Raw genomic sequence first — 18044 nt, forward strand, 5'->3', positions numbered from 1 at the left:
GCAACAATCAATTGAGGGAATCGGGATGTAGCTATGGTGGCAACTGAATAACTGTCCAGAAGCAGCACATTTAATAAGTCACAGCAGATCCAAGGCACGGAGGTGGACGTTTTCTCCAGCTACAGGTACCTGGGAGTGCAGCTGGATGGCAAACTGGACTGGTCCAGCTGTTCAGAGGCAGCGAACAGGAAAAAGCTTCATCACCTGCAGGCTGTGCTCTTTTATCACACTGTTACATCACATGTTGGCACTAATTTTACTACTTAATGGCTGCTGTGACAAAGTAGTTTCTATTCTATTCTAATGAAGAACTTCCTCTACAACCGGCCACAGAGAGTCAAAGTAGGGCCTCACCTGCAGCACCCCACTGGGATATGTGCTACTGTACACTCTCTATACACATGACTGCACCCTCACCCGTCCACACAACTCCATCATGAAGTTCAACTTATAACCAGGGGAGGTGAGTGTGATGTGATGTGATCTTCGTCTAAGTCTGAGTATTAACATATATAATGCTGCTTAAGTAACAATAAAAAATTCTGATCTTTTATGTTTTTAACAACCATAAAAACCTTCACAGTGTAAAAAGTATGTGAACCCTGGAATTAATTACTGGTTGAAAATGGTCCACAACAAAAACATGTTTTTCTAGGATTAGAATGAGATGTTTCTAACTTATCAGTAACTTCTCTGTGAACATCATGCACAGAAAAAAATAAGGTCTGTGACACCCAGTCCAGACCCTGAAACCCCACCGTAGTACCGTCATCTACCGCAGCTGTTCAAACAGCAAGTTTCCCAAGAGGATCAATAAAGTATGTGATTAATAAGTGATTTAGGACAAGATGGAGAGTTGACCTCCGCTGTAGTTAGTAGCTCTAAACAGCAGGTGGTGCTGCTGCAGCTACAATGAGCTGAGACTCCACATACGACTGTTTCTGTCTCATCTGCACAGACACACACACAGAGACGGGGTTCAAACTGTGACATGGACACAACTAAAACACATCAACATCACACAGTCTATAATTCACAGTTTTCCAAAACAACATGTTCACAGACTTGTTAACTGCAGTTTGTACGATGACGTTCAGAGATGAACAGGAAAAACCTGAACTCACAATGATGTTCAACAACTTCAGACGCACCTGATATTCTATAAATATAAAGGGGGAGGAGCCACTGAAATGAAACTGAGCAGGTAGTTCAGACCATTGTGTATCGACACAGCAGAAAGAAAAGTGAGTGTGAAGCAGGTGAGTCTATAACAACATTATCATTCTTTAACTTCTCAGAGTCAGTTTGTTCGTTTGGACAGTAGCGAGGAGAAGAGACAGAAGAAGACAGAGAAGAGCAGGAAAATGAAAATGTGTTACTTCCTGTTTTGTCTTAGTCAGTTTGTTTGTTGGAGACAAGCAGAAAAGGGAGAAAATGAAAACCAAGCTTCTTATGAAAGGAGACGGTTGTTTAAATGTCTTGATAATTTCTTCAAGACTTTCAGACTTAATTTAGAGTTAATATTTTATTCTAGGGCTCTAATAATACAAGATTATATGATTATCAAGTTAAAAAGGACTAATTCCTCTTTACACAACAGCTCCTCTGGCCTTGAGAATAAAGGCTTATCTGAGCTCCTTCTCTCTAACAGCCCCTTCCAGTATCCAACTCTGCTCTAATTGGAAATCTTGTGGAAGTCTTCTGTGGGATAAATTAAGCCCTACTGGAACAGCACCGACCGGGAGACTGGTTGCTGACCTGTAACCGTATCTGTTGTTGTCTGATCCTTAGGAAAAAAAATCTTTCACAGTTGTAAAAATACTTTTTAAACGTTTTATCTCTGTGGGAAAACTCTCAAACTACTGATATTCATGAGGAGAAGTTGCAGGTAACATACAGATATACAAAACACCAGCCAACAAAAAGCACAATGCAGACTTGAATTAATTAATGTCTTCCATAAAATCAATAATTAAGTCATAAAACAATGCAGGTTTCTTCCTGTGGGTAAAAGCTACAACAGGAGGTCAGAGCCTCCCACTGGATGATGACCTTGCGGTACCTCTAACCTCTGACTCTACTTCTTTTGTTTATTAGTGAAAGTAAGATGATTTCCACAAACACAATGTGAAGGGAACTCGAGGGATTGGGACTAAACAGCTGTAGCCTTGGGCGGCTGTGGCTCAGGAGGTAGAGCAGTCATCTACCATTACGGGATCAGTGGTTCGATTCCTGGCTCCTCCTGTCACATGCCGAAGTGTCCTTGGGCAAGATACTGAACCCCAAGTTGCCCCCGGTGAGTCAGATCAGCTGCAGGCAGCTCTGCCATCGGTGTGGGAGTGTGTGTGTGTGTGTGAATGAGAAGCAGTGTGAAAGTGCTTTGAGAACCAGTTAGATAGAACAGCTACATAAGTGCAGAACATTAAAAAACACTTGTCAGGGAGGCTAATTGGAAAAAACTCTGGAGCAACAGAAGGAGGTCATGTGGTCTGATGATTGACCCTGTCAACAGATTGACACTGTTCCACAGTGATGGGAGCATCAGGGTAAGAAGAGAGGAGGTGAAGTGATGCACCCATCATGTCTAGTGTCAACTGTAGTCTGTGGGGGCAGTGCTATGATCTGGGGTTGGTGCAGTTGGTCAGGTCTAGGTTCAGCAATGTTATGTGTCCAAAGAATGAGGTCAGCTGACGACCTGAATATACTGAATGACCAGGTTATTCCATACATGAAAAGGACGTATTCCAAGAGGACAATGTCAGGATTCATCAGGCTCAAAGTGTGAAAGAGTGGTTCAGGGAACATGACACCTGTTTTTCACACATGGATCGGCCACCACAGAGTCCAGACCTCAACCTCACAGAGTCCGGACCTTAACCTCACAGAGTCCGGACCTTAACCCCACAGAGTCCAGACCTTGACCTCACAGAGTCCGGACCTCAACCTCACAGAGTCCGGACCTCAACCTCACAGAGTCCGGACCTCAACCTCACAGAGTCCGGACCTTAACCTCACAGAGTCCAGACCTTAACCCCACAGAGTCCAGACCTTAAACCCACAGAGTCCAGACCTTAAACCCATAGAGTCCAGACCTTAAACCCAAAGAGAATATTTGGGAAGTGCTGGAGAAGACTTTCCATCATCAAAACAAGATCTTGGAGAAAAATGAATGTAACTCTGGACGAGAATAAAAGTTGAGACATTGAAGAAGCTGATTGAAATGATGCCACAGTGAATACGTGATGTAATCAAAACTAAAGGCAACGAAATATATAGTGTGACTTTTTCTGTGGACGGTCAGGGTTTAGGTGTGACCCATTGTTCTGATTTCAGTTCTTTAGGATCTGCTGACAATCGTTTGTGATACTTTAGCAGTGAACACTGTTCACGTCTTGTTTATTAATGTGAGAACTGAATAGACACTGAAAGGGGTTTGCATTCTAGCGCTGTGCAATTTGACCTGTGTGTCTTACAAGGTGCAGTAGAGGTTTTGTCAAGATTTGCTTTAATTACTAATAATGTTCCCAGAGTGTTATAAGTTAATAAGTAATAAAGTGATTATTATCATCAAAAGGAACCTTTCAGTGATCACCTGAGCAGTTCTAGTTCAGTTCTTTATGTTTATGGTAATTACGGTTCATTTATCTGGAAGTTGAGTCATGGCAACTGGACTTCCTTTACTCACTTCACGCTGCCTTTTCATCTATCCTGAAAAAGGCCAGAACCAGTTCACACCTGCACCAGGTTGGACACACTTAACGACCCATTTAGGTGTTAAGAGGGGGTGGGCAGAGGTGTGATCATTACATCCTTCACATCCCCCCCATCCTTTGTTTCACCTAACGAGCCTATTCAGGGCAAGGGGTGGAGTGAAACCAGTCCTGGAGCATAAATTTGCGGCCTCTAACCAACTATCTTCAGATGGAGAAGCTACTTGGATGAGTAGCGAAACGTTTCAACTAACTAAAGGAAGTCCAGTTGCCATGACTCAATTCTCAGTCGACGACTGAGAATCTTCACCGACATACTGTCCATTTACTGCTCATCATCATTTTTCCTTTTCCCTTTCATTTTCAGCAGAGAGCAGCTGTATTAAGGAAAAAGTTATTTCTTCCTCAGATTATTAAAATTTATGCAATCTTGAATTGAATCAAGACACTTATTATCTACAATGATTTAAAAAGTTATGGAGTGGAAAAGAGTCTAATGCATTTCAACAGTAAATGGCCTTTAATTCTAATTTTCGTTCAGTCACAAACACAAAATCTAAGTGTGTTTGGTAGAAATACAATTCAATGTTAATACCTAACTCGTTGTTCGGGCTCTGGTCATATCTGGTCTTGACTACTGTCAAAATGCAAAATGCAGCAGTACTCTCGTGTTTGATCAGTAAATAGGACACGTTACACCACTGTTCAGATCTCTGCACTGGCTTCATGGAGCTGCTGCATCAGGTTCAAAGTCCTGACTGTGATCTACAGAGTGGTCGACTCGACAGCACCAGTACCTGAACTCTCTGATCCAGGTCTAATCCCTCTGTCTGACTGTATTCTGTAAGTGAAAAAAGTCTTATGGCCCCCTCACCTCTAAAGATCCCAGGCAAAACCTGCTAAAAACAGATCCACAAATTTCTCTGCACTTTAATCTTCAAAAAAGAAAAACAATCTCTGTTCCATCTTGCACTTGCATCTCATGAAATGGAAACTTCTTCCTAGAGCACTTACATTTTGTTCTCCTTGCCTTAGATATTTAGCCTTTACCTCACTTGGAAGTTGCTGCCGTGATGAAAAAATGTAAATGTAAATGTAAATATTATATATTCATATAACTGACTGATGCGTTCCCAGGTCAGGTGAGTGACGTAGTCCTCCCAACATATCCTCGGTCTTCCCTGGGGCCTCCTCCCAGTGGGACATGTCCGTAACACCTCCCCTGGGAGGCGTCCCGAAGGCATCAGAAACAAATGCCCAAGCCCTTTCAGCAACTTTGCTCCGAGCTCCTCTCAGGTAACTGAGCTCCTCACTCTGTCTCTAAGGTTGCGCTCAACCACCCTGAGGTGGAAAGTCATTTTGGCCGCTTGTATCTGGGACCTTGTCCTTTCGATTGTGACCCAGAGCTCAAGACCATAGGTCCATTCTTTACTTGTGGATAATATCCCAAGATACTTAAACTCCTCCACTTGAGGCAGAATCTCTCCTTCAGCCTGGACGGGACAAACCACCTTTCTCCGGTGGCAGCAAACAGGTCCTAGGCAATGGGCAAGACCAGGAGCAGTTTACAAACTCTTTATGAATAGAGTTTAAATACGGACCACTTTGTCACCCGGATCAGCTTCACCTGGGCCCAGGCTGAAGGAGCAACTTGGGCCCACCTTCCTGTAAGCCCACAACCTGCAGGAAGGAGCATAATCAGCTGTGCAACGTGTATTGACTGGCAATCGTGGGAGGGTGCACCTGGATAAATCTGGTTATTGGGACACATGAGCGTTATTTATAAATACAATTGTTTTTCTGACAGTGAACTATTATAAGTCTATACAACCTCATACTGGAGCCAGTGCTGAAATGCTGCTGCAGAGTATCTGGCTAATGCTAGCTGCCTGCTAACAACCTACAGCTGTTACCTCAGTTTCAAAAGACAGATTTACAGTGAAAGATTGTTTGAAGTTTGATTAGATTTTTTGGACATCAAAAGAAAAAGTTAGATCTGAATATTTCAATATGAAAGGTTTCATTTCTGGAGCTCAGCTAAAAGACACAGAAGACAGTGAGAAGAACAGTTATCAAACAAGAAAGTGAAGTGACAGCCTCATGTGTCTCTGAACAATTCAGAATATCACACTGGAACCTGGACCAGAGACTCTCAGGATGGCAAACAAAGCATCTGAGATCAAAACCATCTCCTTCAACCAGCAGAACTTCGAGCAGCTTCGAAGTCAGTGTCTGCAGACGGGCTCACTGTTCTGCGACCCGACGTTCCCCGCAAGCAGCGCCTCTCTGGGAAAAGACCACAAAGAGGTGGAGTGGAAACGGCCCAAGGTGAGACACAGACCCAATACTGATTCAGCAGCTCTCTCTCCACTGTGGGTTCTGGTTCTGTTCAGTCTGTTCTCCTTTATCTCTTCTTCTGCCAACTGGTCCAACTGTGGTCTGTAGACATCATGACTGGATCTGTTCACATTTTCGGTTCTTCATTTGATTTGTGATGATGTCACTGTCTCGTCCAATCAGGAGCTGTGTTCTAATCCTAAGTTCATTGTAGATGAAGCCACAAGAACGGACATCTGTCAGGGATCCATGGGTGAGAACCAACACACACACACACACACATCAACACACACACACACACACACGCACACAGACCTGTGTGATCATGTGACCTAGTGTCCGTGTGTCAGGTGACTGCTGGCTGATGGCTGGCATGGCCTCTCTGACCCTGGACCCTCAGATCCTGAACAGAGTGGTCCCTCCTGCTCAGAGCTTCAGGTCTCTGTACGCCGGCATCTTCCACTTCCAGGTCAGCATCATTCTGCACTCGAGGTCCACTTACTGCAGTTCTTAATGTTTCCACTGATGAGATATACCTGTAGTGACCTGCTGCTCTTGTTCATGCAGCTGTGGCAGTTTGGGAAGTGGGTGGACGTGGTGGTGGATGACCGGCTGCCGACCAGACACGGCAAACTGCTTTTCAACCACTCAGCCGAGAAAAGAGAGTTCTGGAGCGCTCTGCTGGACAAGGCCTACGCTAAGTAAGAGAGAAAGAGAAAGACAAGACGCACATGACAGTAAATAAATAAATGTTTAATCGTTGACACAGAAACCACACATCATGTTTCCACTGTCTTTCAGTCCATCTGACCTGAACTCAATTCACTTTTTTTATATAGGGTGAAATCATAACAATTATCTCAAGGCAATTCACAAAATCTTTTAAATTCATAAAGAGAACCCAACAATCCCCCTTGAGGATCTAGTGTTGCACAGGGACAGTTGAGAGGAAAAACTCCCTTCAATGGAGGAAACCTCCATCAAAACCAGGCTTAGGATGGGCGGCCATCTGCCTTGACTGGTTTGGTCAAGGCAGGATGGGATAATAGAAATAATATTAATAAAAGAACAGATTAGGCAGGGGAATGCCAGCAGCTTCCTAGTGCATCCAGCCAGTGGAAAGGGAACATTAAGCCTCCTCCCATGATGACGAGGCGTTCCCCGGCCAGCTGAGAGACATAATCCCTCCATCGTGTCCTGGGTCTTCCCCGGGGCCTCCGCCAGGTGGGACATGTCCGGAAAACCTCCCTTGCGAGGCGTCCCGGAGGCATCCGAAACAGATGCCCAAGCCACCTCAACTGGCCCCTCTCGATGCAGAGGAGCAGCGGCTCTACTCCGAGCTCCTCCCGGGTGACTGAGCTCCTCACCCTGTCACTAAGGGTGCGCCCAGCCACTCTACGGAGGAAACTCTTTTCGGCTGCTTGTATCCGCGATCTTGTCCTTTCGGTCATGACCCAAAGCTCATGACCATAGGTGAGGGTAGGAACGTAGACTGACCGGTAAATCGAGGGCTTTGCCTTTCGGCTCAGCTCCTTTTTCACTACGACGGACCGGTACACTGACCGCATTACTGCTGCCGATTCCCAAAGTACCTCCCACAGGATGCCACGAGGGACACGGTCAAACGCCTTCTCCAAGTCCACAAAACACATGTAGACTGCATGGGCGAACTCCCATGAATCCTCGAGCACCCTGGCAAGAGTATGGAGCTGGTCCAGTGTTCCACGGCCAGGACGAAAACCGCATTGTTCCTCCTAGATCCGAGGTTCGACTAGCGGCCTAATTCTCCTCTCCAGCACTCTGGCATAGACTTTCACAGGGAGGCTGAGGAGTGTGATCCCCCTATAGTTGGAACCCACCTTCCGGTCCCCCTTTTTAAAAAGAGGAACCACCACCCCGGTCTGCCAGTCCAGAGGTACTGTCCCTGATCTCCATGCGATGCTGCAAAGGCATGTCAACCAAGACAGGCCAACCAGGCCTGATAAGACCCCTTATTCAGCTTGACGGCTTCCCTTACTTCCGGTGTCCACCACCGAGTTCGGGGGTTGCCGCCACGACAGGCACCAGAGACCCTACGGCCACAGCTCCGAACAGCCGCATTGACAATGTAGGTGGAAAACATGGTCCACTCGGACTCAATGTCTCCAGGCTCCCTCGGAACCTGATTGTAGCTCTCCCGGAGGTGGGAGTTGAAGACCTCTCTGACAGAGGGTTCCACCAGACATTCCCATCAGACCCTCACAATACGTTTGGGTCTGCCAAGTCTATCCGGCTTCCTCCTCCGCCACTGGATCCAACTCACCACCAGGTGGTGATCAGTTGACAGCTCAGCCCCTCTCTTCACCCGAGTGCCCAAGACATATGGTCGGAGGTCAGATGATTGTCCTGGTGCCACGTGCACTGATGGACACTCTTATGCTTGAACATGGTGTTCGTTATGGACAAGCTGTGACTAGCACAGAAGTCTAATAACAAAATACCACTCGGGTTAAGATCAGGGAGGCCGTTCCTCCTAATCAAGCCCCTCCAGGTGTCACTATCATTGCCCACGTGGGCATTGAAATCCCCCAGTAGGACGACAGAGTCCCCAGTCGGAGCACCTTCCAGTACCCCTTCCAGAGACCCTATGGAAGCCGGGTACTCTACACTGCTATTTGGCCCGTAGGCACACACAACAGTGAGAGACCTATCCCCTACCCGAAGGCGCAGGGAAACAACTCTCTCGTCCACCGGGGAGAACTCCAACACATGGCAGCTGAGCTGGGGGGCTATAAGCAAGCCCACCACTGCCTGCCGCCTCTCACCATGGGCAACTCCAGAGTAGAAGAGAGTCCAACCTCTCTCAAGGAGTTGTGTTCCAATGGGGACAACATTGGGGAGTGGGGACCAGTCTCAGGTCAAACTGGCTCAGAAGTGCAAGGATTTTAGCAGCCTGAGGTTTGTCCAGGTGTAAGTTCACGTCCCCCAAGATTATTTGGATTGCCATCTTCAGGGAAGTGGGAGAGCAGCATGTTAAGCTCATCATGGAAGTTTTCCAGCAGGCCCAGTAGTCGATAGATCACAATCAAGTGGACTGTAACTGGTCCAATGATCGTGTTGGCATAATGTTCCAATGACGAGAGACCGCTGAGGGAGAAAACCTCCAGGTGTCAGTCCCTGTCCTGATAGGTGAGGAGTATGAGAAAAAGGGAAATTAGTGGAGAGTGCAGTTGTGGTGGCTGTGTGTGGAGTGATCCCGGTCTCTGTAAGTGCCAGTAGCTGAACAGTTGACTGTGTAGTGAGAGCTGGAATGAAGTCAGTCTTGTTTACTGTAGACTGGCAGTCAGGTCTGGGTGAAGGTGTGCAGGTGGGCAAGGTGTCGTCTCTTGAAGAAGCAACACGTCCTGTGTTTGTTAAGGAGAACAGAGATTTTCATAAAGCACACAGTGATGAAAAGATATAGAGATGGAGTGTGCTGAAATGAGAGGATAAGAAAAAACAATAAAAGATAAGGAAGCCTTGCAAAGAGGAATACAAAAGATAAAAAGAATAATAAAGACTCACGGGTCTTTACCCAAGTCTTCACACAAAGGGGGCTGAACGCAAAGGCTGACGCTTTTGCGGACACTCCAGGCCAACAGTTGCCTTGAATATGGGACTAATTGCTACAGCTAAACCCATCCCCTTATTAAAACCAAACTAATGTTGGTGCCTTTGTTCAGCCAAAGGTGTAAATGCTCAGTAATTATTAAGCTGAAAGTAGCAACAACAACAGACCAAGTATCCAAGTCACCAGAAGAGCAAAACTTCCTGGCTACCCTTTTCAAAAAATAGCAGTTTAGAAGAGCAGACTCCGTACTAGAGAAAAAACAGCTACCCCTGAAACAAGCACTGACTTGTTCAGTTTGTGTTGTCCTAGTTAGAGGCTTGTCCTGTATAATTGAGCCTATCAGTGAAATGTAGAGAAATAACAGAATAGGGCCATGAACCGAGCCCTGTGGTATTCCATATTTCTACATTGGTACATGTTGGGATGGTTGAATCATACGTTTGAATTAAACACTTTTTATGCTAATACACTGTAATTTAGCAAATTTAAAGTTTTCACAGTACTTATCCTGCATATACAGGGTCAACGGCTCATACGAGGCTCTAAACGGTGGTTACAGTAGTGAAAGTTTTGAAGATTTCACCGGAGGAATCTCAGAGAGCTACGATCTGACGACGTCTCCACCCTTCCTGTTCAACATCTTGAGGAAAGCTCTGACCTTTGGTTCGCTGCTCGGCTGCTCTATCCAGGTAGATTTCTGACACTGTTTAGAAAAAAAGAGTTTCTATCAAGAGTCAGCTGTTTATTAACAAAGTCCAATAAGTCTGTCACATACTGAGGATAGACTGGATCAGTACAGACACTTATTTTCTTTTAGCTGGAGAAATCTGAGCTGCCTCAACACAACACACGCAACAAGCTCAGAGTCCGATGTATTTTCTAAGGAGGCTCAGGTCCTTTAACATCTCAAAGCCAGTTATGCGGCTATAGATGATTTCCCTCAGGGATTAGTGAAGTTTTTAAAATCTTGAATATATCATGTCTGCAGTTGGCCTCTGTTGCAGTTTGGTTTGACCGGAAATGTTGCTGGCTGGATCTTAGACTTTTTAACCTGCAGGACTTAGAGTGTGAGAGTGAACGGACACTTCTCCAACCCGACCACAGTATCAGTCTGTGTTCTTTTCAGACAACACAGTGACAGTCAGCCTGCTGAACAATGACGCCTCGTCCCATGGTCCTGTGGTGAATGAATTTATTAAATGCTGCTCTGAATCCTTCCTTTGTTCAATGTAACTAAAACTAAGGATGTTATTCACCAGGTTCTTCTGTCCTTTAAATACCTGGGTGTCACAAATTAGGAGGGGAACGAGGCAGGTATGAATTGAACACAGGATTTATTAGTGAAAATTACAAAAACAGGGAAACTAAGGGGGGTGTCAACCGACACTACAAAAACAGGCAGAAACACGAGGACAACGTAAAACGTAAAACTACCAAAATGGCGTGGGACAAAGTAACAACCAATGAACCAAAGTACAAAACAAAACCACTGCTCAAAGGCAGGAAAACACTCACAGGAAAACAGGTAATAATGTCCAGTTCAAATGAGGGGCAAAGTCCAGAGAATACAGGAGGGGGAAGCAGACAGGGCTGAGCAGGACGAGCTGAAGCAGGCAGAGTTCAGCAGGCAGAGTTCAACAGCCAGGTCAAGTAACAGGCAGGTTATGTAGCTGGCAGGTTTGCTATCATGCATGGAACACAGGCTGCAAACAGGTTGGGGAATGATGACGATCTGACGGGGGAGAAGGACTGAGGAGAGTTTTTGCAGCCTGAGGGGGACACAGGTGGAGCCAATGTGCAGCTGGGAGCCGAGGGAGAGAAATGGCCGGTGGGAGGAGTCCAGAGGGAGAGGGAGAGAGGAAAATCCAGGGCTGGCCGGGGCCAGGCCGAAACCGTGACACCTGGGCACCATAATTTACAATAAACTGAAGGCTGAACAAGTTTCAGGTTGACAGAACTCTGACGACAGTGTTTTACAGAGCTTTCACTGAAAGAGTCTTAATATTTTCTTGTATCTGTTGGTTTTCTTTAGTGTTAAACAGAACGTTCATTAAATGGTTAACGTTAGTAATAAATCAATGGGACTCCATTAAGCTGACCTCTGACCTCCAGAGGAAGCAGCTGCTGAACAAAGTCCAGTCGATCCTGTCTACACTCTGAGTTCCATGTTCTGCCTTCTGGTTCTGTCTTTAGAGCCAGACCCAACAGATACAAACACTTGTTTCTGCCCTGATTGATTGATTGTATTAGCAGGTGTACAGAGTGTACAAAAACCAGTGTTTTGTCACTGACAGTTTGTATTTGTGTCAGATTGGCAGCTCGTCAGAGATGGAGACAATGACCAGGCAGAAGCTGGTCAAAGGTCACGCCTACTCCATCACTGCAGCAGAGCAGGTGAGGCATTCTGGGAAATTATGGGGCACAGGATGTGCTGAAATAAATCCAGTTTGGGTTGTTTATATGAGCAGGAACAGGAGCATCTGCAGCTGGTTTTATAGTCTCAGAATAAGACGTGAGGTTCTGTTCTGCAGGTCCACCACCTGGGTTCTTTGGTGGACCTGGTGAGGATCAGGAACCCCTGGGGTCACAAGGAGTGGACCGGAGCCTGGAGCGACGAGTGAGTACATCCTGCTAAATATCAGACGCTGCTGTGTGTGATTTAGATGGAATGACTGCATCAGTCCAGAGGAGAGAAGGTGGAAACTATTAGAAACGAGGACAGAAACCATGTTGATGGACACGTCAGCCGTAAAGGTTTAAAACGGATCAGACACACAAACCCGAACACGGCTGAAACCAGACTTTCAGATTTACCCTCCACCTCTCAGGTGTTACTGTTTTACTGTTTCTCAGTTCGAAGGAATGGAAGGAAATTCATCCGCGGGAGAAGAAGAAGCTGAATTACTCTGCTGATGATGGCGAGTTCTGGTGAGTGACGACATTATTTCATACAGTGTGCTGGAGAACATGTGAGGTGCTGAGTGAGAGGAAGCTGCTGTAGACTTTCTGTTGGTGTAATCAGACCGTCTTCTGCAGGATGTCCTACAAAGACTTCCAGAAGCACTTTTCAGACCTCGACATCTGCCACCTGACTCCAGACATGCTGAGCAGTGATGAGGCCAAGCGCTGGCACTACACTGAGTTTGAAGGGGAGTGGAAGGTTGGCTCCACAGCGGGAGGCTGTAGTAACTACCCTGGTACAACCTTTTATGCTGCTGGAGGTTTCTTCCTCTAAAGAGAGTTTTTCCTCTCCACTGTCTCCTGGTGCTGCTCAGTGGGGCTGTTGGGTTTTCTATATAATTCTTTATACAGTTATATTTGTAAGGTTTTAGAAGACTTCTGTTGTGAATTGACGATGCATAAATCAGATGAAATAACATTCTTTTCAGAAGGTCCCAGTTCCCTCATATTTAAGTCTTGATATTAACCAAATGTAAAAATGTTTACGATGCCCCTTAATCCTTGTAACCAGGTTCTGAATTTAGCTTTTAGCTCTTCAGTCATAGTGACTGGTGGACAAACAAATCCACCGGGCAAGCTGATGGAAAGGTTCTTGGCAGAAACACCGTTCAGTCAAAGATCCTGAGATTTGTGAGACTGTCCTTTATTTCCTAAAGTAGTGATGGTCCTCTTTACTGAGTGTTTGATGGATTTGTGCATTAGCTCTAGCAGCACTCATAGGTCTACTGACTCTGTAGCAAGACAACTGATGGTCAACAGTCCAACTCTACTACAGACGGTCTGTAAACTGAACCATTCCAGGTGGAAATCTCAGGAATCTGATGACAGAATGCTATGAATGTACCAAAGCTAAATCTAGCTACTTTGGACAATCTAAAATAAAATAAAATATAAAACATAATCTGGGTTATTTGAGCCCCTTTTGGGGTCCTTGAAGAACCTAAAATGTTCCTGTACACTGTCACGCTGAAAAACAGTGTTGATTATAGAAGTGGCAAGTTTTGAAAATGTGCACAAACAGACCCTCGTCCAAAGCAGTTATGCGTAGACAGGTATGCTGTGTTGTCCAAAAAGCCTTTTCAGCTTCTCTGAAACCCGAGCCATGTAAGGTCTTCAGATGCCTGTCTTCTTTCAAATGGGCTTCTGTGGAGATGAGGATGTTTTTCGCTTTATGGTTCAGGGTCCTGATGACTCCAAGTTTGTGTTGTAATGGGTGATGTGAGTCGAACAACAGGTACTGGTCAGTGTGGGTGAGTTTTCTGTAAATCTTTCTGCTGTCTGCCCCACTGATGACCGCACAGTTCAGGAAGGCCAAACGGTTGTCTTTGGTGTCCTCTCTAGTGAAACTGATGTTGGTATCCACTGAGTTAATGTGGTCTGTGAAAGACTGAACCTCCTGGATCTTAATCTTCACCCAGGTGTTCCACATATCTGAACCAGTGGGTCGGTGTCAATCCTGGGAAGGAGTTGAGATCCAGTTACTAGGTCAGGACTCAACTTCCAGATAACTTCACCAGGACTACTGAGAATCTGCATCGACTTAGTGTCCTGTGTGTTTTCTGCACTTGCAGCACGTTGAGCTGTCATTTCCACTTGAGCCTCACACAGTAAACCGAGCACCATTTTAACTTCTTTCAGTTCCAGCAGCTGACGTTTGGCTGCTGTTTTGAGGATTTCTTCCTGTTTGTGTCCCACACTGATTTACCGACAGGAAAGACCTGGTGCATGTCGTACAAACCCACCTTTTTTCTCTCTGCAGCCTCGTTCTGCTCCAACCCTCAGTTCTTCATCTGTCTGGAGGACGTGGACGACGACCCTCACGACAGAGTGGACGGCTGCACCGTCCTGATCGGTCTGATGCAGAAAGTCTCTCGCAAGGACAAACAAAACCTCACGTCTATCGGGTTCAGCGTCTACAAGGTGAAACACATGAAACATGATAAGAAACAAGTCCAGAGTCAGAAATAGCAGGAACATATTTGGTTGATGTTCTTATTAGTAGAGCGGCTTCTTCCATCTACAGTGTTGGTTTCTACATCCATCATTTCCTAACAAGTGTTTGCTACGTGTTTAATTCCTGTCATTTAGATTCTCGTTTCCTTCTGTTTTTACTGTTACAGGTTCCTAACGAGGTGAGTTCAGCAGATGTAACAACAGATTCCTAAAACACGTCGACTTCTTCAAACCTGAAAATCAGATAAAGAATTTTAAGGATGAAAATCATCCCAATATGAACCAGCGTTTGATGATTTAACAGTTTCCTGTTCTTCCAGCAGTTTGATTTCCTTCAATCCAGGTACAAAAAGCACTGATTGAAAACACCTGCAGAGTCCTGCAGCAGGGATCCATTATAGTCAGAGCCGGTTCCGCTGCTCCTGGATCTTATCCTGTTTTCCTGCAGTTTCCACTTGTTCTTAATTAACCTCATTAGCTGTGGAACGTTCCACCAGGTGTACTTTAACATTTTTACCAGTCGTTCGTTGCCCTGTCCAACTTTTTGAAACACGGCTGCATCAAATTCAAAATGAGCAAATGTTATTTATAAAATCGCACATCTCAGTTTGTGTACTTAAAGTCACGGTTTTTTGGAAACAGTCTCAGACCAGGAGTCGGGCTTCACATTCACTCGTCTTCTTCTGTGGTCAGTTCAAAGGTCACAGGAACATCCACCTGGGCCAGGACGTCCTGCAGAAGCAGAAGGTGGCTGCTCGCATTAAGGCCTTCTCCAACCAGAGGGAGGTGTGTGAGCGCTTCAAGCTGCCGCCCGGAGACTACATCATCATCCCCTCCACCTTTGAACCGAACCACCAGAGAAGCTTCATCCTGAGGGTGTTAACGGAAAAAAAGGCCCAGACCAGGTCAGACTAATACTGGGATTCTGGGAAACCTTCAGTCCCTTACAGTGGTTTCTTTATAGAAGGACAGAACAGAAACAAACAAACAGAAAAACAGGAGCTGGTTTTGAGGTTTCAGCCTGACTGGTTCCCAGTGTTCCCAGTGTGATTGTTGTTTCCTTCCACAGACTTGTTCACAGCTCTGGACAGAAAGGACCAGGGGAAATAGTGACCTGGGTCTGAAGCAGGTAAAACTCCAGTCCTGTTCCAGTCTGACTGGTGCCGGACCAATAGATTAGGTTTCAGGGTCATTTTCTAAACACAGAGTAACAATAAAATGACATAACTCAGAGAATTGTTCCCAGTGGAAACACTGACTTCAGAATCTGAATTGGTCCTTTAACCAAGTCTCTGGTGTCTTCAGCCTTTTCCAGGTCTTGGTAACAAACCAAACTGTTGTACAGTAACTTCAGTTTCCTGGTTTCTTTCACTAAGACGTGGTCTTCTGCTGTCTGATACCTTGTGTGTGAGTGTTCTGCTGTCGCCCTTCAGGTGAACCAGGTCCGTTTCTGACAGGAAGTCCATATGAAGGAGGTTGAACGGTGGCCCGGTCTCCTCGCAGCAGCCGTTCCTGTCTCCATTACTTTGTTTGCGACTTACACCAGGACTGGTTCTGTCTTCACTGTTTAGTTTCTGTTAGTTTAGTTAGAATACCGGTTTAGTTTTAGGCCTTTTGTCTTTGCTTTTGTTGTTTGGTCCTTTTTATCACTGTTGTTTCTCATTTTCACTTGAATAAAAACTGTTGATCTGAATCTTCTCGTCTCTCTGAAGTTACGTTACCAACCTCACAGACCTTTGACCTCTAAGTGAACAGTCACTATCTGCGACATTAAGCTTCATCAGCACTAAACTCTTCTTCCTCTCGACCTGTGGAGGCTCTGTCTCACTCTGAAAGCAGAATGACTGGAACATAACATGTTAAACAGCAAAACTTCCCAAACATCAGCCAACAAAAGCTGAAGGACTTTAGTTCAACTTCAGTGCAGCACTGATTTTTGCTCCTCCAACAGCTGGAAGAGAAGGAGCTGGACTTCACGACAGAACAGCTGTTCAGACCTGTAGAGTCTACAGCGAGAGAAAGAGGTTCGTAGTGAAACTACCACTGTTCATCACAGCTGCCAAATTATAAAAAGTATTGATATAAACGTCCTGCTTTCCTTAAACAGGAAACCAAAATGGAGCTTTTGACTGAAATCCTGTTCCCACTGTGGGATTAATAAAACACATCTTATCTTAATGGAAACTGATTTTAAAAAGAGGTCACGCTGCTTTTTGTCTTAGATTTTGAACCACTTCAATCAAATCTGAGAGATTTCAGCAGAACATTAATAATGCTAATAATTTGAATTACTCACTCATTTTGAACTTTGAACTTCAGACACTGTAGGAACAGTTGTTCTGATTCTGTGGAGCACAACTTCACAGAATTATGTGGGAAACAAATACTAACTACATAGAGTTCTAGAGAAAACCCAACAAACGCTCTGAGCAGCACCAGTGGAGACAGTATAGAGGAAGAACGTCCAGCAGAACTGGGCTCAGTACTTCAACGCCTCTGCTTGTCGGACTAGATCAGAGACTTTCTGTTTCACTCTTATCTGCTGAACTTCTGCGTCTCGCTTCATCATCTCAACATCAACATCTCAGTTTTAGAACTGTTCCACACGTCCATGAAGGTTCTCAGTCAGGTGTTATCTGTGACTGGACTTCCTGTTTTGTCTGCTCCACACTATGGGACGTAACACTGAGACTGTTCATAAGATGGAGTACCTGACCTGTGAGAGGAAACCTCCGTCTGCTCTGTGTGAGTATGGTGAAATGGAGTCAGTAGAGCTTTATTCTGTCAGTGCTAAGAGAGACAAATTAGAGTACAGGCAACACAAGAATGAAAAGTTAAACTCAGAAATAAATGAAGCAGGTTCTGTTTAGATATAATGTTCCACACTCCAGCTTGTAGGTGGCAGTAATACAGCTTAACACTGGACGCCACCTGCCAGGAGAAGACCCCTCAGTGGAGTGGAGTCTATGAAGAAGAGCTGAACTCACCTGGGTCTTTGTTCCTGAACACACCAGATGAGAGCTGCTTATTCTTGTCGGCCTCTTTTTTTAAAAAGCTGTTTACTTGCTGATGGTTTACTGTTTGTTTACTGTTGGTTTACTGTTGGTTTGCTGTTGGTTTACTGTTTGTTTACTGTTTGTTTACTGTTGGTTTGCTGTTGGTTTACTGTTTGTTTACTGTTTGTTTGCTGTTGGTTTGCTGTTGGTTTGCTGTTGGTTTGCTGTTTGTTTACTGTTGGTTTGCTGTTGGTTTACTGTTTGTTTACTGTTTGTTTGCTGTTGGTTTGCTGTTGGTTTACTGTTTGTTTACTGTTTGTTTACTGTTGGTTTGCTGTTGGTTTGCTGTTGGTTTGCTGTTGGTTTGCTGTTGGTTTGCTGTTGGTTTACTGTTGGTTTGCTGTTTGTTTACTGTTGGTTTGCTGTTATTTTACTGTTTGTTTACTGTTTGTTTACTGTTGTTTTACTGTTGGTTTACTGTTGGTTTGCTGTTTGTTT

The 18044-nt window shown here is 45.1% G+C and overlaps 1 protein-coding gene across 3 annotated transcripts; it reads left to right on the forward strand.

Annotated features, from left to right (window-relative positions):
• Positions 1-1182: 1182 nt before the first annotated feature.
• LOC113162068 (calpain-2 catalytic subunit-like) lies at positions 1183-16243 on the forward strand. Of its 3 annotated transcripts, none has more exons than XM_026360050.1 (15): positions 1183-1259; positions 5832-6038; positions 6231-6300; positions 6398-6516; positions 6615-6748; positions 10157-10325; positions 11947-12030; positions 12168-12253; positions 12490-12564; positions 12673-12833; positions 14357-14517; positions 14718-14729; positions 15244-15455; positions 15620-15679; positions 15984-16243. In XM_026360050.1, exons 2-14 carry the CDS (start codon positions 5868-5870, stop codon positions 15672-15674), a joined length of 1509 nt encoding a protein of 502 aa, XP_026215835.1. In that variant the 5' UTR covers positions 1183-1259; positions 5832-5867; the 3' UTR covers positions 15675-15679; positions 15984-16243. The 3 variants fall into 3 exon arrangements, with proteins under 3 accessions (XP_026215835.1, XP_026215837.1, XP_026215836.1); XM_026360051.1 differs by lacking the exon at positions 1183-1259 and adding an exon at positions 2264-2296; XM_026360052.1 differs by lacking the exons at positions 15620-15679; positions 15984-16243 and having other exon boundaries at positions 14718-15359.
• Positions 16244-18044: the final 1801 nt, after the last annotated feature.

The sequence above is a fragment of the Anabas testudineus genome, chromosome 1 (genome assembly GCF_900324465.2).
Source record: "Anabas testudineus chromosome 1, fAnaTes1.2, whole genome shotgun sequence".
In the NCBI taxonomy this organism is placed as follows: domain Eukaryota; kingdom Metazoa; phylum Chordata; class Actinopteri; order Anabantiformes; family Anabantidae; genus Anabas; species Anabas testudineus.